The following is a 21526-nucleotide window of genomic DNA, read 5'->3' as shown; positions in this document are numbered from 1 at the left end:
TGCAGATACAGCAACTCATGAACCCTTCTCTCACCCATTTTCAACACGGAGCAACACTTCTTCCGCTTTCTCCCCACTCCCATGGCATTTTCATATCAAATCAAATGCATAAAACCTTGCCTCCTAATATAGAGAAAATAATTGGAAAAGTCTTACATTAAAAACTTTTTCTTTGCTACTTATATCTTCCTATTTGAGACAATTATATTTGAAATACTGTCAAATATTAAATATAAGAATTTCTCCTAACATTGTTAAAAGGAATATCATAGATTTAAACTATTAAAATTTGATCTAAACAGTTTATAACTATAATGAAAAAATTAGGAAAAAAATCCCCTTTATAATAATATTTTACAATGAACTGTTCAAATCAAATTTTACTAATTTAAATTTATTTATCTATTTTTATCTGAAATTATAATAATTTTTTTAATAAACTGTTAAATTGGGATGATTGAAGTGCTGATCCAATGGCAGTGAAAGAAAAGGAAGAGTAAAGGAGGGGATTTTGATCCATAAGTACTTGGTAACTACATAGTGAGTACAGTGAAAAAAAATTCAATAGTACTTATGAAAAATTGATAGTTTAAACATTTTTATATGGGAAAAGATGAATTAGGTAAAAAAATTTTAAACAGTTACCAAAATTTTTTACAGTGTTTTAATATAATAAATTATCACATAGTAATGGACAAGACATGAGATAACGTCTCTTATTGTTTTATGAGTAAATTTATTGTAAGGAAATTGAGTGCCATTATCATTAAACCTCTTTTTAGAAATTTTTGAGAAATTTTCTATTAATAAATTGAGAATGCTAAAAAGATTTAGCAATAAAAGCAATTGACTTTTCCACCTCAATCCCATTTTCATAATTTCTCCCAACAACATGAACCTGTCGGATAGCCCCATTATAAGGAAGACAAGATTCTCACGGCTGCTTTTTTTTTTTAATTAAATAAATTCAAAATAATATTTAGTGAAAATTGACCTTCCTAGTTCCTGCACGGCTACAGCTATGGTCTCCAAAAAAATCTTACCCTTTCAGAAAAACCATGTTAGTGGATAAATAGGAAAAAAAAACACTAAAATACCTTAAAAAATGCTAAAGAACAAACTAGGGTGGGTGGATTTTAAAACCTCAAATTAGACTCCTTGTACTATTTTGAAATTTTAAAATATTATGAAATGACAGTATTGCCCTTATTCCTGGTGACTATTTTTATATAACTGTTGATTACTTTAGTTTAACTATTAGCTATTTTTGTTTTCAAAGTTCCTGTGACTACTTTTATATAACTATTGACTATACAAGTGTAGTAAATACCTAAATAAAAAATACTCCTCCGGTCCTTAATATAAGACCAATTTAACTAATTTGATTAGATTAAGGAAGTTAGGTAAGTTAGTTTATTATAAAAAAAGTGACACATTTTTCCTAAAATACCATAATCATCTTTCTTAATACCCCTCTCTCTCTTCTACTTGATTATGGTTGAGAGAGTATCTATAGGGGTAATTTAGAGAAAATTAATAAATATGAAAAATGGGTCTTATATTTAGGCCAAAACCAACTCAAGAATTGGGTCCTATATTAAGGACCGGAGGAGTAGTTACTAGTGGCCGTTTGGTTCATTGAATCATAAGCAATGGAATGTAATATAACAGGAGGGAATGTAATGTAAAGATGATTACAATAAATTTGTTTGGTTCAATATTAGGAATCTCAAAAAGATAATAAATTTTATATTAATTTTAATAATCATAAAAATGAAAAAGACTAAATTATCCTTATCACATTTTTCCCTTACCCCTTCCCTTTCATGATCTCCTTCTTCCTCCTCCTTCATTGCTTTTGCCATAATCAACGAAACAAAATTAAGGCAAAATGATTTGGAAGGCTAAAAATAGAAATGAAATCATTGAATCATTGTGTGGAAGACAAGAAGAAGAATCGGGATGGCATCAACGAACGAGGTGGAGGGCCAAGTACTGCCATTAATGTATTTCGATGCCTTCTAATCCAAATGAAAAGGGTCAAGTACTGCAATTATCTAATTGATTCATTGCTTAATGATTTGTAAGGCCAAAAGAGTTTGTTACTTAATGAGTCAAACATTGGCCACAACTCTTCTTTACTGCTGCTATTTCACTGACCTTTTATGGTCTGCTTTTAATGTGTTCGTTGTTTTCACTTGGATTCGATTCTATGGGAGGCGCAGGCACTTATTGAGAATTCAGGATGAGTTTGCAAGATCTACAGGAAAGGCCCGAGGGACTTGATTCCTGAACTTAATTGTGGTTGTTGAGTAGGGAGGTTGATGGTGGTGGCAGAGTTGATGAATGAGAGGAGTTCAATGAGTATGGAAGAGTTTAATGAATGGCCGCACAGTCACCATGGATGAAGCTATGACACTCACAATAATGAAGCTTGACCTTGGCAATGGAGAAGGAGGAGGAGGATAGTGGAAGTACGGTTAGAGGGACTATGGAAGAGGTGGGGGCAAATAATGTCTTTTTACCCTGTTCCTACATGTTGTAATCGTCATTCATATGTTCCACCAATATAATCCCCTTTACATTAGTTTAGGTGATCAACATTACAAAATGTAATCCTCTTTACATCGCAAAAGCCAAACCAAACAATTGAATCAGTACTTTGTATCGTGATTACATGTAATTATGATTCTTGCGGTCCAACCAAACGTGCCATAGATTCCAACAACACTTGATGTATTTTTTGAATTTTTGAAACAAAATAGTTAATAGCTAAACAAGAGTATTCACCAAATTTTTAAAAATGAAAGTAATCAATTATAATACTAGAATAGTCAGTAGTTAAACAAGAGTAGTCATTGAAGTTTTAAAAATAAATACAGTCAATAACTAAAAAAGAATTAGTCAATACATAAGAAAGAGTAGTCACCGGAGTTTCGGTAACATGCCACTGGAGCTTTGGCGGCTGGCCACCAATAGAGTTGCTGTTGTCGGAGTTTTGATGGCCGGAAACTGGCCAAGGGGATGAGATGGCAATATTAAAAAGAAAAAATAAAAAAAATAGTGAAGGGTATTTATATAATTTTGTGAGATTTGAAAATTTTAAAATGACACACGGGTCTTAAAAAAAAATTTAAAAGGCATTTGTCTTTAAATAACATGGATGGCATCTGGTATCTTGAACATTAGGATACTATATCTACTAGCCAAGTATTATAATCTCTCTAATTCTAAATAATTGAAAAGTTTATCTTGATTCTAAATATAAAAATTTAATGTCCTTTATTTATTTATTATTTTGTCTAATATACGATGCATAAACTATATTGATAATACTCCAATATAAATAATAAAAGGAAGTTATTTTAGAAAAATCATTGCACAATTTATATAAATGATAGACTCACGTAATTTTCTTAAATCAAACTTGTTAGTATATTTAAGTTTGAAGAGCTAATATTTAAAAAAAATATTTAGATAAAACACTTTTTATCTATTATATCAAGTTTTCTAGTTACACATGATTGTGGTATCTTTTTTTTTTTTTAATGTAAGCTTATAATTCAATATTAGTATTTTAAAAATAAGACACATGATCATGTATAATTCAGAAACTTGATATAATATATATAAAGAAATTGATGTAAGTGTTATATTATTATTATTATTACTACTGCTATTATTTTGTTGAAGGATTTAAATTATGATGTTTTATAAACCCAGATGTGATATTTAGCTGAAGTCGATTTATAAAGATTGAACAGATAAAATATTGACCATGTATTCCTACTTATCATTAATTAAATTGAAGATGATAGCTTAATGATCAATAAATTCATTCAACTGCTTACAAGAAAAATAAATAAATACACTCACCAGATTTGAATGAAGCCAACATAATAAATATATACACATTTAAAAAAAAACTATAAACCATAATAAATAAAGAACTGAATAGTATATTTATAGTAAAAATTTAATAAAGTGATTTATAAATAGGATAGAAAATTTCCTTTTTGTACTTTATAAACAGAGCCAGAGGAATATGATAGGTCCTCTAATTTTCTCTGAGAGACTATAATATAGACTGTTGTTTATAAGAGATGATGAGAACCCAGTTACATTGGTAATATATTTTATCATTCAGATTTATTTATTTTAATAATTTGAAACTGCTGTATCCCATTTTAATTTAGTATACGAGTTGGTTTTCATTAAAATAATTGAATTTAATCTCCTTTTTTGGGTGCACCCAGAGTGCTATTTGATTTATAGATCGGATTAGATGGTTGGTTTTTCAAAAATAATCGAAATTATATGAATAAAAATTTAATTCAATTAAACCACTATCTTTTATAATTTAATTTATAAAATAAACATAGCATTTAATGTTTTCATTTTTCTTATAAATATGTATTATATATTTCTCCAGGAGTTTGCTGTAGATTTGAATCCATTGTATCTTACTGCCTTATATATATATATATATATATATACTCCTCCAGTCCTTATTATAAGACCCAATTGACTTTTTATTTGGTCCTAATTATAAGACCCAATCCATTTTGTCTCTTATATTTATGCATTTTTTCTAAGATAATCCTTCTAATAATGATAGTTTTAGCCAATATACTTAATTAGCAAGGATATTTTAGGAATGACAACACTTATTTATTATAAATAACCAACTTAACTTACTTCTTTAATTTCCTCAAATAAGTCAATTGGGTCTTATAATTAGGACCGGAGGAGTATAATCTAATGTCATGTAAAACCAAGTTATTCATATCCATTGTGTCAAGTTCTCCAATTATACATAACCATGTATTTTATTTTTAAAATATTAGTGTTTGATAGCATTTAATTATAAATTCACATGAAATAAAAAAGAATACAAGACCATATATGATTAGAGAACTTGATATAATTGATATAACGAACTCAACCTAAATTTTTTTCCTTTAAGAAAATCAAATCATATTTGTTAAAATTAACTAATTCATTTAATTTTTATAATATAGTCAAATTTGTTAAGTAAAGAATGTTTTCTTGAGAATGAAATGTTTCATTTTCTGTTGACTGGTCTTTTATAAGGTTAGATGCAGACTCATATCAAATGGGAGAAGAGTTTTGTGGGCAAGCCAACTGAAAATTAGCATTATTACACTCATGAAATTACTGGACCAATTAACTGGTGAATGCTTCAATCCCAATCTAATCAACTGGTGAACGCTTCTGTTACATGAATATACAGTTGACCTGTTCTCCGCTTGGAAAGTCCATGACTAATAGCCCTTTCATAATTTGGTTCACAAAAATGGTTGTTTATAGCTTTTATTATTTTTAAAATGTTTATCACTTTTTTTAAAAAAAAATCCTCAAATTATATGCATAAGAGAGTATTTAAGTCAAAAGTATTTTTTAAAGTAATAATTGTTGTGAACCGGGGGGGGCTTTTTTTTTTTTTTGGGTAAACAAGGGGGTATATTTATATTTTATACAAAAGAATAATTCAAAGACAAATACTTTGTAACAATGAAAAACATACGACTATTGTGCTATTAAAAAGGAAATATAACTTTAACTTGTAAGTTATAGATGAATAATAGGTGTTTAAATATGAAATAATGAACTTGAAGAATGAGTTCATGTGAGTATAAAAAATATTTTTAAGAGATTTACTTTTAAGCTTGATGATGCTTAAATTTAACCCTTTAGTGCTTGATTTCAGATACCCATATACACAAACCATGACCACTTGGGAGTAGGATACTCTCAGCTTTCTCTTCCCCCAGCGTCTCTCAGCGTCCAACTAGCAGCCGTTAAAGTTCATCTAACACAGGCACACAGCTTACGTTGTGGCAGTTGTGCCACATCGTAATGCTATTAAAAATTAGAAATAAAATTTTTTTACCAACTTTCGACTAGGAGGTATTTAGATGAAAACTAAATTAAGATTTTAGAAGTAATTTTATAAAATTTAAGATAAGTATGTGAGAGGAATTTTGTTTCAATTTGTATGAAAATATATTTTAAAAGTGTTTCTGAGACCTCCTAAACACCTCTTAAGTTTTTATTAGCACGAAACACTGATGTATTTTCACCTATCTCATTTCAACTTGAGGATTTATGATATGTTCAGACTCTACACTCATCTAGATGACCATAAATGATGAAAACATTAACCATCACATATGTATATATAATTTTTTTGGACCTTTTCAACTTAAATTGAAAGATTTATCTTAATTTTTTCTGGTATACATTAAGCCAATCAGGATCATAAATAGTGGTAGAAGTATACCAAGTATTTTATTTTATTTTAACTTTTAATTAAAATAGTTGATGGAAGAACTTTGCCTTCTTTGTGGTCCTATTCGACCTAATTTATATCCCTTTAGACTCTTAATAAATTTTACAGTTAAAATAAGTAGATCCAAGAAAATTAGCTGTTTCACTCCTAGGAAATTTAAAAAAAAAAATGGCATCAGTTAGATTTATTTTTAATTTTCAATAGTATGATGATGTGACATATTATGAGCTCTTAGATTAATACTCCTCCGGTCCTTAATATAGGATCTAATTGTTAAGTTGGTTTTGGTCCTAAATATAAGACCCATTTATCATATTTTTCAATTTTCTCTAAATTACCCTTATAGATATTCCATCAACCATAATCAAGTAGAAGAGGAAGATGGGATATTAATTAAGAAAGATGATTATGGTATTTTAAGAAAAACATGTCACATTTCTTATAATTAACTAACTTACCTAACTTTCTTAATCTAATCAAATTAGTTAAATGGGTCTTATATTAAAGACCGGAGGAGTATGATGGAACATGTCCGAACGCTGAGAGACGCTCCCGTTGAAAGAATCCAGACCCGATCATTTCCTAGATAGCATTCAGGGCATGGAAAGCCCATAGGCCCAAATATAAAATTAGTAATCATTATTATTTACAAGCTAAATTGGACAAAACTTTCCTAAACTTTGAACCTGAATATTTCCCTTAATATTTAAAACTTAACAATAGATCCACCTAAACTTTTAATTTTATTCAGACAACCCTCACACGCCTCCTTAAATTTTATTTTTGTGTACATATAATTTTCACAAACTCAGAATTATATGCATGCAAACTCATTAAACTTTAGTTATATGCATTTGGGTAGTGAACAAAATTAATAACATGAAACTCATCTACATAAATGTAAGAGTTTAGGAGGATTTATTGTAAAACGTTAAAAATGAAGGTTATTTGTACATGACATAAAGTTTAGGAAAGTTGTATACAATTTACCCTTTTTATAAACCATAAACATTATGACTCAATACAGTGCACAAAACACTTAGACTATAGCAAAAGAAGCTCTGGTCAAGTTCCCTCCTTCAGTCTAAGCAGCATTGTTTCTCAGTAATTCCGTGGCTTAAAAAAAAAAAAGGAGTCTGTTTTGCCATCACAATGAATGGAGAGTCTCCCCGCAGACCCGACCATATTACACCCTTCCATCTGGTGAAAACTGGATTTTTCTGCATTAAAGCACATGCAATAAGGATTGATTGGCAGTTTGGTACACAAACTTGTTAGTATAAAAATAAAATAAAATAAAAACCAATATTAAATGTAACATAGAAAAATAAAGCCACTGCAGTAATGCCAAATGAAGCTAGAAACTAGGGCGATACATTACGGCATCATCAGAAGATTCAGTTTATTGAACCTCTGTATCAGTATTCTATGCTTTGTTATGATCCAACCAATCTGTAAGTAGGCAAGTCAGCATAATTTTCTTTGATAGTTATACTGAAAGAGTCTAAATTGATAAATATTGTTTGCCAAGAAAATGATAAATACTGGGTGGTTCTTACTTCTCAGTTCTTACCCATGTATCAGGATGATTTGCGAGCTAAAAAAGTTGAGGACGAATTGTGCCCGAAAGCTCGTTCCTGCCAAGATAAATGTAGGAAATGGACATATTTGAAACAGAGATCAACTCATAAAAGCTAGTAAATTCAGCACTAGATGAACTATTCTTCCAAAGAACTTTTCTCACTGTTAAACGGAAGAACCTCATAGCTATCACTAAAAGTACTTTATCCAAGTTTTCTTGACTTCTTCAATCCTGTACAAGATGCACAACCCAAAAACAAATAGTCAACAATGTAGGGTGGGCCACATTTTGGCAGAATTGATGGTCCAAGAGCAAGTCAAATAAAGTGTGTGAGGTGAATGACTAAGAGAGAGCAACATAAATAAAACGAAGTGGAAGCAGTAAAGCATTATTGCCCCTTTTGTAACAGAAGAGTAAGATCTGAATAGGCAAAAAAGGTAAAGCGAATGGCCTGCAAAGTTGTCCCAGTAATGTAATGAAACATACATAGCAGAGGTGAGGATGAAACAATAAAAGTATCAAGAAGAAGCATATTACTTCACATCTTTGTTTGAAAGTTTTGCTCGAAGAAAGCTAGTGACAAGATCCTAAGATCAAACACGAATCATCCCTGGTAATGAGACCATATATGACATGACCATTTGCCTATACAAGTTTACCTTCAAGTGAAACAAGAATTTCTTGCAGGCAACCGCAAAATGAAAATGGGAATTTGTGATTCTGGAACTTGAATCACATCATTCACCAATAATCACCACAGGAGCAAATCCCATGCTGAAAATGGTGAAACCTATTCATATCTCTGATAATAATATCTCGCTGCACAATTTTGGAGACCAACTTCATAACAATGTGGCAATCTACACATATACGGAGATTTTTTATGATATGTATAGGACAACCACGTGGCAATCGAATCAGTCCAAATGCAAGAGCCAATCTTTCACTGTGAACCCACAAGAGACGTGCTTTTTCAACATCCTCCATATCGAGCAAAACGGCATTGATATTGGGTACATATCCTTCCTCCCTCGTTTTTTTGTTTAACCATTCAAGCATTGCACCGATAAGTTTAATGTCAGGATGACAGGTGTTCCCGGCAGTAAAATAGTGAACCACACCTTGATCCTCAATCCAACTTAACCCTGGCTCCTTCCTGACTCCTTTTGTGTGCATAACTTTTCTAATAGAAGCAACACCGTCCCATCTCCTTGCTGTGGCATACATGTTTGACAGAAGTATATGGGTTGCATCGTCATGTGGATCCATCTCAAGTACACGTTTGGCACAGACCCTTCCAAGATCAATATTATTGTGGATGACACAAGCACCAAGCAATGCTCGCCACACCATAACACTAGGCTGAAATGGAATTTCACCAATGAGTTTCACAGCTTTCTCAAGATGGCCTGACCTTCCAAGAAGCCAAACCATGCAAGTATAATGTTCTATACATGGTTTGATGCCATAGTCTTGCATCATTGACTTAAAGAGTGCTTGTCCTTTATCTAGCAGTCCTGCATTGCTACATCCAGATAGGACACCAACAAAAGTTAGTTTATTTGGTTTACAATTAGATTGTCGCATCATTTCAAATATATTTAGAGCCTCCACACCTAGGCCATGCATGGAATATCCACAGATCATAGCATTCCATGAAACTTCATCTCGATTTCCCATCTTATCAAATACTATTCGGGCATCACGAATGTTACCACATTTGGCATACATATCTACCAATGAATTGGCAACTACAGTGTCCTTATCGTATATGGTTTTGATAGTTAAAGAATGAACCTGATGTCCTTGATTCAATGATGTTAAACTCGCACAGGCACGAAGAACACTGGAGTATGTCACTTCGGTTGGCTGTATGGGATAAGCAACCATGGATACAAACATATTTAGTGCCTTCTCCTCGTCTCCTAACTGCACATAACCAACAATCATGGTATTCCAAGTCACTTCATTATGCTCAGGTGATTCCACAAATAATTTCATAGAGTTCTCCATTTTACTACACTTGGCATAAACATCAATGAGGGTATTAGACACAAACACATTTGAGTCAAGACCAACTTTCAGGACATAAGAGTGAATTTGCTCCCCCAAATTTAATGCAGGTAAAGCCGCACAAGCTTGCAATACGCTAGCGAATGTAAACTGATTAGGGACAATGGATGATTGCCTCAAACGCTGGAACAACTCCAAAGCCTCTACACTTTTGTCACTCTGAGCGTACCGAGCGATCATTAGACTCCAAGGAATAAGATCAGTTTTAGGCATTTCCTCAAAAAATTGCCGTGCAGCATCAAGATCTTGGGACTTACTATACAATTCCAGCAGTGCAAGCCCAACATAAAGATCCTGTTCGTAATGAGTTTTCAAAGCACATGCATGAATACTCATGCCAAGGCAAAAGGCCTGTAAGCCAAGACAGGACTTGAGCACCGCAGTGATGACAAAGTTGTTTAGTTTGTAACCTATTAGCCTCATGTGGGAGAAAAGTTGTAATGAACAGTTAAAGCAGTCATTCTCAGCATAGCAAGCTACCATGCCAGTCCAAGTGACCATGTCCTTAAAAAGAATGTCATCGAAAACACTTCTAGCAACATCAACACACCCACAAACAGAGTAGGCATCAATAAGAGCAGTACCAACAAACGCGTCAGAGTGATAACCAAGCTTATAAATACACGCATGAATAGAGAAACACATCTGTGCGCGGTCCATACTGACAAGCAACTTGAGAATGGATGTGAAAACAAAAGGATTGAGCTGGTGGCCTCCTCTGAATAACATAAGGAATAAGTCAAGAGCTGCAGGGAATTGAAGTGAGCGCATGTAACCCTGAGCCAATGTAGTGAAGGAGACAGTGTTACTACTGGGCATTTCATCGAACAGTTGAGATGCATCGGTCAAAGAATCGGACTTTACATACAGATTAAGAAGAACGTTAAATGCAAATAAGTCCAAAGAAGCGCCTGTCTTAATGATATGACAGTGAAGGCATTTTCCGGAGCAATAGTCACCATTGTGTATGCATTTCTGAAGCGTAGCCGCGTAGAGATGGGAATCGAAGTCCACAGAAGCCGTGGATTGGTAATGGTGGGGGTGGCTTAATTGAGACGAAATAGAATGTGCTGACAAAGTGATGCATGATCGTGCGGTAGATTTAGTGGGACGGAACAATCTGATCATGCGCCACCGCTACTGCCTAATGCAACTCTAAAACTAGGCCCGTTTGGTTCACTGATTTGAGTCTTTGGGAAAATGGAAGAGAAACCAAAACCAGGGATCTGAGTCTGACCCGTCTGGCTTGAAGAAACTATCCAACATTCCTTTCCTGCCGGAAATATGATGGTCGCATAAGGAAAGAATCAAACATAGGACGACGGTGGCGGTGATGAGGTCGAGGGGCCCACAAGTGGAGGTGCTGAGCAGAGTTGGTAGGTGGGTCTGTGACTCAATGCGGGGGGAACTCAGCACTGGAGGCTGCCTTGGTGGCCAGTGTGCCGGTGATCGAGTGGTGGCAGCACCTCAACAGGAACTTGTTTAGCGGAGGGAGTGAAGATCGCGACTGGGTTGGTGCACCGAGAGAGAGAGATGAGTTCGTGGAATGGAAGGGTAAGAATTGAAGAGACGGCAGCCGTAACTGATGGAATCGGCGCAAAACAGGGAGAGGAGTGGGATGCCGCTGAAACACATACAAGAAGTTTTTCCCCCTTGGAAAACAAATAGAAATAATATTTATTAGTCATCCTTTTTTTTAAAAAAAAATCGATATGAAATTTTAAATGGAAAAAAAAGAGAGAAAAAAGACACACACATATATCCTCTAAGGACTGGGGATACCAAGTGGGATATGAATCATAAAAAGGACTTGGATTACAAAGCAAATAACACAGTAAACTAAATATATATAAATGTAACTTCATATCAGTACGTGTTACATATTACCTACAATTCGAATTATATGAATCAGTACCTATATTAAAGGATATTTGTCAAAAGGTAATTTCTAATGTAAATAACTGAAAAGGTACTCTCTAGGAAAATCAAAATATATTTTTTTATAAATAATTAACATAACTAATTTTTTTAATTTTTATAAATTAGTTATCTATCTTTTATATTTAAAATCAAAGTTAATAACATTTATATAACAAATTGCACTATGCGCCGGCGATAAACAGTACAATGTGCTTTATGTATTATACAATTAGCGTCTGAATCTGAGCTGTATTTCAAATAGCTATGTCAAAAACCACATGAAAAATGTGTTTAAATATGATCTACTGGAAGTTAGCTGTGGTACGCTTTCATTCTTTAGTTTGTTTGACACTTTAGTTTGGTCATTAGCTATTATAGTTGTACTAGCTCCGATCTTTAATACAATATTCAATTAACTAATTTGGTGAAATTAAGGAAGTTGTTAAATTACTTTAAAGTATTTATATTTATTGTTTTTATAAAAACTAATTTGCTTCACTTATAAATTGATATATAATCTAATGATATTTATAAATCTTTTAGAAAGATCATGCAATATACTACCTTAGGTTTTAATTATAAGAGCTAATTGACTAATTTGAAGAGATTAAGAAAATAAGTTAAATTAGTTATTTGTAATAAATAGGTGTTGTCTTTCCTAAAATACCCTTGCTAATCAAGTGTATTGGTTAGAACTACTATTATTAGAAGGATTATTTTGGAAAAAATGCTTAAATATGAGAGATAAAGTGATTGGGGTCTTATAGTTAGGACTAAAATAAAAATCAAACAACGTCTTATATTAAGAACCGGAGATAGTATGTTATAATTAAGTAATTTATTAACTTTTTAAATCTCTCCAAATTAATCAACTGGGTCTTATATTAAAAACGGGAGGTAGCATTTGGGTGTTATATCTTACCTCCGGTCCTTAATATAAGACCTTATTTGACTTTTATTTTGGTCCTAAATATAAGACACCAATGCACTCTGTCTCTCATATTTATACTTTTTTTTTTAAGATAGTCCTCTTAACAACAGTAGTTGTAGCCAATACACTTAATTAGCAAGGATATTTTAGAAAAAACAGCACATATTTATCACAAATAACTAACTTAACTTCTTTCCTTAATCTCCTCAAATTAGTCAATTAGCTCTTATAATTAGGACCAGAGGTAGTATTATTGTATGTATGGTTATCTTTATATACGTCTCTTTATTATACTCTTCGGTCCTTAATATAGGATTTAATTGTTGAGTTGATTTTGATCCTAAATATAAAATCTATTTCTTATATTTATCAGTTTTTCTTAAATTTCCTCTATGGATACTTCTTCAACCGTAATCAAGTAGAAGAGGGAGGGAGAATATTAGGAAAGATGATTATGGTATTTTAGAAAAAAACATGTCATATTTTTTATAATTAACTAACTTATCTAACTTTCTTAATCTAATCAAATTAATTAAATAGGTTTTATATTAAGAACCAGAGGAACATAATAGATCTTTTTATTAAAAAAAATGATAAAAACAATGCTATAGTCATTAGTGATACACTAGCATATAACTCTGGATTACGTGTATCTCTAAAATCTTCAGGTGAAATCTTGGGAGGTCATGTGAAGTAATTCATGGTTGCGGTGTAATCTACAACATAACTCGTGTTAACTAATTAAGAATTCTGGTCTTGCCGTTCTATGTATTTGAATTCCTTTAGGTCTCTGAAGGACACTTCTCATGCCATGCAAAGGCTTCTTTCTTGATAAAAATATAAGCAGCCATGTCAAATATAGTTGCTTAAGAACATTAATACCAAAACAGCATTACAACCTCTCAACATTGAATATCTTATTTTCCTAGTTTCGAACCTCACTCCGTTCATCCATAAGTTCAAATTCGGTTCATATAGCTAGCAAATTGAAAAACAAACATTTATAGTATCCACAAACAAATATCAGCCATACAGTCCCAAGATTAAAAAGAAAGATAGATCAATAAAGACGCCCCTGTGTCTAACCTATGGCCTAAATACAAAGAAAGGTTGATAAAACAAGTTCCTGGCTTCACAATTCTAAATTGTACGGTGGACTTGCTTAGGCTCAAGTTTTAGTTGCAGGGGTACTGCACCTGAATCAAAGGAGTCATTACTATAAAGATCCAGAGAAGTCCCTCTTGTTATCTCATCATAACTAGCTGAATTAGATGTCATTGATCCAGAAGTGTCGTTCAAACCAGCTATCTTCAAAATGCTTTCAATTTCTTTGACCACATCATTCATTGAAGGCCTATCAGCACCTGTCTCTTGAAGACACTTCAGTGAGAGATCCACAAAGTTCTCTAAACCCTTCAATGTTGATTCTGAACCAATGACTGGGTCAATAATTTCTTCAAGACCATATAACTCCTTTGTTCTATCAATTAAATTCCTAACCACTTTCACAACGTATTTCCCTTTTTCTATAGGTTTTCTCGCAGTTATCATCTCCAACATTAGAACTCCAAAGCTGTAAACATCGCTCTTTTCAGTCAAATGCTGACTTGTGTAATACTCTGGATCTAAATAGCCCTATATCAGAAATAAATAGATCCATGCTCATCAAATTAGTTTGACATTCTTCACAGAAGCTGAGAGTTTTCTAGATATTAGATTCCATAACCAAAATAGAATTACAATTTTGGGACTATTTGTTATGATTTAAGGGTACAATGAAGCATTCAATCCTCAATCAATTTGTACAATTATATGAAATCTTCTCATAAGTCATAACTAGTTCTGTTAGTCTGTGTAGTGTAAAAGGGTTTAGAAGGTACCAAACCTACCATTGTTCCTTTAACTTGAGTGGTGATATGATCTTTGCCACAATCAACCATAGTCTTGGAAAGGCCAAAATCAGCTACTTTGGCATTTAAGTGATCATCCAGCAAGATGTTAGTTGACTTGATGTCCCTATGTATGATACGGGGATTCGCATGGTCATGTAGATAAGCTAAACCTTTAGCAGCACCAAGGATTACCTTTAGCCTCCTAGGCCAGTCCAATCTAAGTGCTGATTTCCCTGGATACAGTCACAGATCACATCTGTGTTATTTGTAGAAGAAAAATATGCTGAGTCTATTATGTCCCACTTTGCAAACATTTTCATTTTTTTTTTTGGTATGTTAGTTATCCAAAAGCTCGTATTACCAGCTTTTAGGAAACTGCATTGTGCCCAAAAGCTGGATGTAGAAGCCAAAAAATATCCATATACATTTTCAGATGGCACTTGAACTAATCTGTTCTGTAGATGGTGAAAAGTGGATAGAAGTACCTGAGATAGCACCGTGTAAAGTTCCATTTGGGACATACTCATAAACCAGCATTTGTTCTTCTCTCTCAAAGCAGAACCCCACAAGGCTTACAAGATTGTTATGGTGGGCCCTTGACAGAAGTTCAATCTCAGCTTTAAACTCAAGCCCTCCCTGCTTAGATTCTCTTTGAGCTCTTTTTATGGCTACTAGTTGCCCATTGGGAAGTGTCCCTCTATAAACCTGTCAACAAATACTTACAAAATGTGTAATCTTAAATATTAATTTGACCAAAAAACATTTTCCTTGTGGACTACCATAACAGTATTAGTGATAGTCATTGTTTAAAGTTGAAGGGATAGATTGTATAACCTCCTATGTTAAGGAGTGTTATTTGTATTTTGATCCCTTTTTAGCCAGCTATTAGCCATTTATTGAACCACTGGGAATTGAAGATAAAGATGATAAATGACCTTTCCATAACCCCCAGCTCCGATATCATTGGCTTGAGAAAAATTTCTGGTGTATTTCTTGACCTCTGCAAAAGAGAATTGCCTTACTCCTCTCAAATTAGGGGTCGTGACTTTGTTGTCATTAGAAACCCATTTTCCTGCATATCATAGAACAAAAAATTTCCCAACTCAATTTTATTAGATTGTCTAGAAATTCTGGGGCTAAGTTAAATATCTCCCTTGAAACAAAAAACAGAACTCAAGGGAAGTCTTCGTAGTTTGTTAGATTGACTAAATTAAATAAAGTCATCCTTCATCTTCTGAAAAACAAATATATATGTGTGTGTGTGTGTGTGTGTGGAGACTTCCTCTAAAATAAAAAACGTAGGCATCCTCACTATTTCAACAGAACTCAAGGGAAGTCTGTGTAGTTTACTCTGTTTTAGGAGATGCAGATGGGTTTTTAGAATAGATAGGAGCTCTATCAAATTTCAACAAAATTTAGAGGAAATATGTTATTTTTAAACTAAACTAGGAGAGAATTTGTGTAATTTGCCTCTTGTAAATGATATCTTACCAAAAGGATTGCTTTGAGAAATTGCTTTTTCTGCCCTTTTCTTTTGGTAGAAAGCATAAACGCCAGCAAAAAGTAGTAAGACCAGCACAACAGAACAACCAACAATTGCTCCAGTTATCAAAGCAACATTTGACGATTTACTTGATTCCACAGGTTCCTCTAAATGAAAAGAAAGAAAGAAAAAATTTAACATGAAACAATAACTAACTACAAGGAATTTCTTATACAAAGTGTAAAACAGGCTAACCGAAGTAATTACCATAGTGTCCATAAGGATATGGATAGAAATAGAATGGATAAGTGGTCAGATTGCTTAGAAGAGAAGTTATACTAGAAGTCTCAGTTCTGTTGAAATGATCTTCCCTTGAAGGGAACACTTGTAAGGTCAATTCAACATCTTTAAATTGATTCTGGGTCAGATTTGTCACAGATACTGAATCCACAGGTAGATTATTAGCTTTAACATCTCGCATTAGAAATTTCTGAATGGGCAAAGAGTTTTGCCAGTCTGGGAAGGAAGGAGTTCTGAAACTTAAAATTCCCTCAAATGGATATGCACATTTGCAGTTTGGACTGAGATTCTGGTCTGATCTACAGGTAACTGGAGGGCAGGAACTTGGTGGTGCTGCATATGTCATATTGGCTGGCGCATCAGAACAGAAACTTCGTGTTTCTCTCCCTTCATAGCAAATAGGATTGCTCACCAGTCTGAATAGAAAAAGATGAAAATGTAAACTATGCCATGGACGGAGAAATAAGACTCTTTTGAAGCGAAGAAACTGCCTTCTCTGTATACAGCTAGATGATAAAAGAGCCCATAATCATTAAGATTTATATCTTACGTTATCTTGATGTTGGAGGGCGGATCTTGCGGATCACAATTCACGATTTCGTTACCCTGCAACTCAATTCGTCGCAGCTGCTTGCTGTAGGTGGTGCCAATGTTCAACGAGCCATTGAGATTATTACCATTTAGCACCCTGTAGTCACATATCAGAACATATTAGCGGACATTAATATGTGAAATTTCTTCTTTCTTTCCTGTTTGAATGTAATCAGTCATTATATGAAAACCTCAAACTACTTAAAACACCCTACTAAATTGGATCTTCTACAGTTATATAGTTAAGCATTCCGAGAGAGAGTGACAAAATGAGTGAGACTATGAATAGGATTCCCACTCCTTTTCTGCAATCAATTTGTGACTGTCGAGGTTCCAAACTTCATGGCACCAAATTAATTCCTCTATTACTCACACATTCTGTAAATGGGCAAGAGTGAAGAAAGATGCAGGAATCTCCCCTGTAAGTTTAGTGTTCTCCATCTTTCTGCAATGGGGAAAAAACTGCATTTAAGTGCAAATTTCCTTTTTTTTTTGGGGGGTGGGGGTCGGGGGGCGCATCAGGTTGAAGTGAAAAAAATAAAGACATACAATGTTGTTAAATTCCATAGAGTTGGAAGCCATGGTGGAAAATCTGAACGATCGAAGCTGTTGTTGCTCATATCACTTCAAAACAAAGTCAGCCATTATCATGGGAGTAATATTATTTTCTTCGCAAATTTTATTTGATAATAGTAACATGATTTTCATAAAATTTACGCATTGCCAAATAATTACAGGTATGCGAGGAAATTCATTCTACTCAGGCTTGGCATAGGACCAGACAGCTTATTGTTGGAAAAGTACCTGCAAACCAAAAACAAAAAAACCTGAACTTAGATCAAAAGTCAGTTTCCATAAGAATTAACGATGGTCATTTAATAGAACAATAAAGCTTGTCTGGTAATTAGTTCATTTCTGCTTACATCTCCTGAAGATTCGTAAGATTGTTGATGTTCTGAGGCAAGTTTCCGATTAAGGAATTATTGTCAAAGCGCCTGTAGCCATAGAAGGATTCTTGAGCCTGAAAGAATCTAGTTGAATTCTAACCTGTTTGAAATATGTAACAAAGACACTTACACCACCTCCAAACTCTGAACAAGTCCAAGTGTTAAAGGAATGTTCCCTGTAAGTTTATTGCTGTCCAAAAGCCTGTGCCAAAAGATGTTGAGGTAGAAAGGCACAGTCAAATAGTCTAATATAGATGAGCACTAGAGTTTAAGACAGAAGATGTCCCTACGAATATAAATCCATGATTCTATCATTTTCTGGTTGATTGTGTTGTTTACTTCTGTATCATTGACTCTTTCCTCTATACCATTGATCCCCAGTTTCTATGCTGGCATAGCGTCATAAAAATATCCATTATCGGTTATCTCCCTCTCTTTTTTCCCTTTGCTTGTTCCTAGTTACAAAGAGAGCTACTGAAGCAGACAAAATAAAGTTATATGTTTGGGATGCATTCTGTGCCTTGCTTAGTTTCCATATGAGTAGGAAATATTGCATACTTTTCTATATGACAAATGTTGAGTGGTACTTACACATGTTTCAGAGTCATTTCTGAGGTAAAAAGCTGAGGGGGGATCTCTCCTGAAAGCTTGTTCTTTCCAAGATGACTGTAGAAAATGGAAATGTATGAAATAGGGATCAATTAATGAAAGCTATCCATAGTTGGAGGAGAAATGGTAACTATTGCAGAAGAGAGTTGAAGTACAAGTGCTTTGTATTGAGTAGCTTATCAAGACCAGGCATGCTGCCACTTGATACTGGGATGAGTCCTTCAAGCTCATTCTCAGTTAAATCTAGCCAAGTAAGTTGCGTCAGATTACCAATTGAAGGAGGAATTTTCCCGGAAAATCTGTTTTTATTCAAAGATCTGAAATAAAAAATGGCTGATTCAGAGTGTCACCCCAGAAACTAGCACACCAACAAAATGCATAGACTGCAGCAAAAGAATATGAACAGATACTCAAATCATATTTTCTTGGTCTAAATGGAAAGCTTTTTTTCATAGTTCTTACAAGAAGACAAGTTGCTGCAGGGATCCTATATTATCTGGAATGGGACCAGTGAAACTACAGTCAACAAGAAACCTGAAAATAAGAAAGCATCTTTATTTGTTGAGAATCATTTGATGTGAGCTATTTGAGATTGGGGTTATATTCTTGATAATAATCAATACACTCTTACAAGTTGGACAGTTTCTGCAAGTTTGCAATTTCTGGTGGAAGTGAACCAGTCAAACCCTTGTTATAAGAGAGATCCCTATCAAAGGACAAAAATCAGGAAGAATTTGTGACAACGTTTTACAAAAAACAGTTCCCTACAGAAATCATATTAATTTTAAGAGCATATAGAACTCGATTCAATCTTTAGTCATATTTGAAGATAGTAGCTCAACACAATTCCTTCAAGACGTGCGGATATTTTTCACAGCTCAACGTTGTACGCTTGATTCCTTCCAAATAAAAACGTTCCCCGTGTATTATGTTTCACACAAGAACATCATAGCTAGCACTTAAGATCTTTACCCAAATTTTCTTCACTGCTTTGAAATCCGATGCACAACCCCAGTGACAGAAAGTTGACACTACAGGATGTGCCACAAACTTGGAAGATTTTTTGGTCATAAGAAATGCAATATGAAGTGTCATGTCATGTCTAATACAAAGAGATAGATGCATATCAAACACTCCTCTGATTTTTAAAGTAAAACTTATTTAACTAATTTGATCAAAATAAGAAAGTTATATAAGTTAGTTAATTATAATAAATATGACATGTTTTTCTTAAAACATCCTAATAATCTTCCTTAATATCCTCCCATTCTCTTCTACTTGATTATGGTTGAGGGAGTGTCAATAGAAGTAATTTGGACAAACTCATAAACATGAGAAATAACCCTTATATTTAGAACTAAGATCAACTTCACAATCAGGTTTTACATTATGGATTGGACGAGCATAATAAGAAAAATACCAAAAGCAAATCACCTACAATGTTTCTAATTCAGATAGTGAACCAATATCTCCTGATAGCTGGCCTGTCAAATCTGTGCCTGATAATTTTCTGAAATATTATGAAGCAAGTTAATCTCACAACAGAAGGCATACGACAAAGCAGGCAACTTCACATAAAAATCCGCAAGAAAAACTACATCGAAGTAACACGAGAGTTGGTGCACTTGATTCCTTCCCAACTACCATCACAAGGATCTGGACTCGACCAACTAGCGGGAGTGTCCTTCAACGTATCCATAAGAGACTTCAGAGCTACAACTGCATGATATTCCAAACACACTTCAGAATATGCATAAGAAGTATCCAGATTTTGATTGCAATGAAAATATGCAGAGGAGAAGGTGGAATAAACAAAGGTTTCATTCTTTTAAGTACATGACAAATCATGAGTTTAGAATATACATGTTAATATCCAACTTTCGACTGCACAGAAAATATGCAGAACAGAAGGTCAAATCATGAAAAGCTTCAAGTTTCACTCTTTTGAGTGCAATAAAATTAAAATTTAGAAGTTTGAAGCCAAGACCACCTGCTAAATCTTGGAGATATAAAAGTTTTGCATATGTTAGATGATGCTCAAGATTTCATTCTTGGGATGATAGACTCTATATGCAGAAACATGTGTAGCATAGAAGTTATTCAGAAATCAAGGATATCATATAATACATTATTTGAGAACCAAACTTACAATCCTCATGAGCTGTTCCTGTTTCTGCAACCAGAAAAGGGGTGAAAACAAGAACCAGCAACACTAATACTCTTTCACCCATCATCTAGTTATGGTGGAACTGTAAGCTTCACTCTCATAACCTCCCCTTGTTCAATCATAAATATCTTGTTATCTACCTGTCATCCCAATACACTATATAGGAAAAGTTATAGACGGCATTCTAAGATATTTCCATCCAGTGTTTACCAAAGACGTGAAAAAATGTACACATCTCCAGTACGGATATGTCAAAAGCGTGTACAGGACTCAGTCTCATTTTTAATTGCACTGTATTTGATTGTCTTTCTATGTTCCTATCTTATATCATGCCCTGTATCCAAGTTTATACCGGGATAGTAACTAAAGTGCTTTTTTTTTTTTTACCTGGGTCTTGTCAACAAATGCTAGTTAATGTTTAATAGAGCCAAAGTTAGTTTTTTCTTTCTTTCTTTCTTTTTTAAAGCTTGGATAAAACTGCAACAATCTAATCATCTAATATAATAAACCAACAATGGCCATAAATATCTAAATCATAAAAAATGAAAGGATAAGAGAATGATGATAAAATCTCAGTGCCTGATTTTCCATGCATGTGCTACGAATAAAACAAGACATGTCTTGTCCTTGAAAGACCTTGAAAGTTGAGTCTTCTACAAAAAGACATAAAAGTCACCAATCACATTAAATCGAACACATAAGATTATGAGAAAGTAGA

The 21526-nt window shown here is 33.6% G+C and overlaps 2 protein-coding genes and 1 long non-coding RNA gene across 3 annotated transcripts; all 3 read right to left on the bottom strand.

Moving 5' to 3' along the window:
- Window positions 1-7608: 7608 nt before the first annotated feature.
- On the bottom strand, window positions 7609-8628 carry LOC114721236 (uncharacterized). Its single transcript, XR_003738045.1, has 2 exons — window positions 8555-8628; window positions 7609-8126 (listed from the first exon to the last, which is right to left on the bottom strand). It is a non-coding gene; the product is annotated as an uncharacterized LOC114721236 (long non-coding RNA).
- A 3-nt stretch (window positions 8629-8631) lies between these two features.
- On the bottom strand, window positions 8632-11473 carry LOC114721233 (putative pentatricopeptide repeat-containing protein At5g13230, mitochondrial). The gene has a single exon (XM_028907060.1). The coding sequence runs from the start codon at window positions 11094-11096 to the stop codon at window positions 8637-8639; it is 2460 nt and encodes an 819-aa protein (XP_028762893.1). The 5' UTR covers window positions 11097-11473; the 3' UTR covers window positions 8632-8636.
- A 2198-nt stretch (window positions 11474-13671) lies between these two features.
- Window positions 13672-20991, bottom strand: LOC114721230 (probable leucine-rich repeat receptor-like protein kinase At5g49770). Its single transcript, XM_028907059.1, has 19 exons — window positions 20791-20991; window positions 20240-20360; window positions 20080-20151; window positions 19273-19347; window positions 19104-19175; window positions 18797-18958; window positions 18624-18698; window positions 18163-18234; window positions 18009-18080; window positions 17821-17889; window positions 17635-17709; window positions 17459-17530; window positions 17045-17182; window positions 16462-16910; window positions 16203-16361; window positions 15647-15783; window positions 15197-15416; window positions 14709-14944; window positions 13672-14454 (listed from the first exon to the last, which is right to left on the bottom strand). The coding sequence occupies exons 1-19, from the start codon at window positions 20873-20875 to the stop codon at window positions 13960-13962; spliced, it is 2856 nt and encodes a 951-aa protein (XP_028762892.1). The 5' UTR covers window positions 20876-20991; the 3' UTR covers window positions 13672-13959.
- Between the last annotated feature and the right edge of the window lie 535 nt (window positions 20992-21526).

The sequence above is a fragment of the Neltuma alba genome, unplaced genomic scaffold (assembly GCF_004799145.2).
Source record: "Neltuma alba isolate B1F8T4 unplaced genomic scaffold, ASM479914v2 tig00012014_pilon, whole genome shotgun sequence".
Lineage (NCBI taxonomy): Eukaryota > Viridiplantae > Streptophyta > Magnoliopsida > Fabales > Fabaceae > Neltuma > Neltuma alba.
This window is presented reverse-complemented; position numbering and strand designations above follow the sequence as displayed.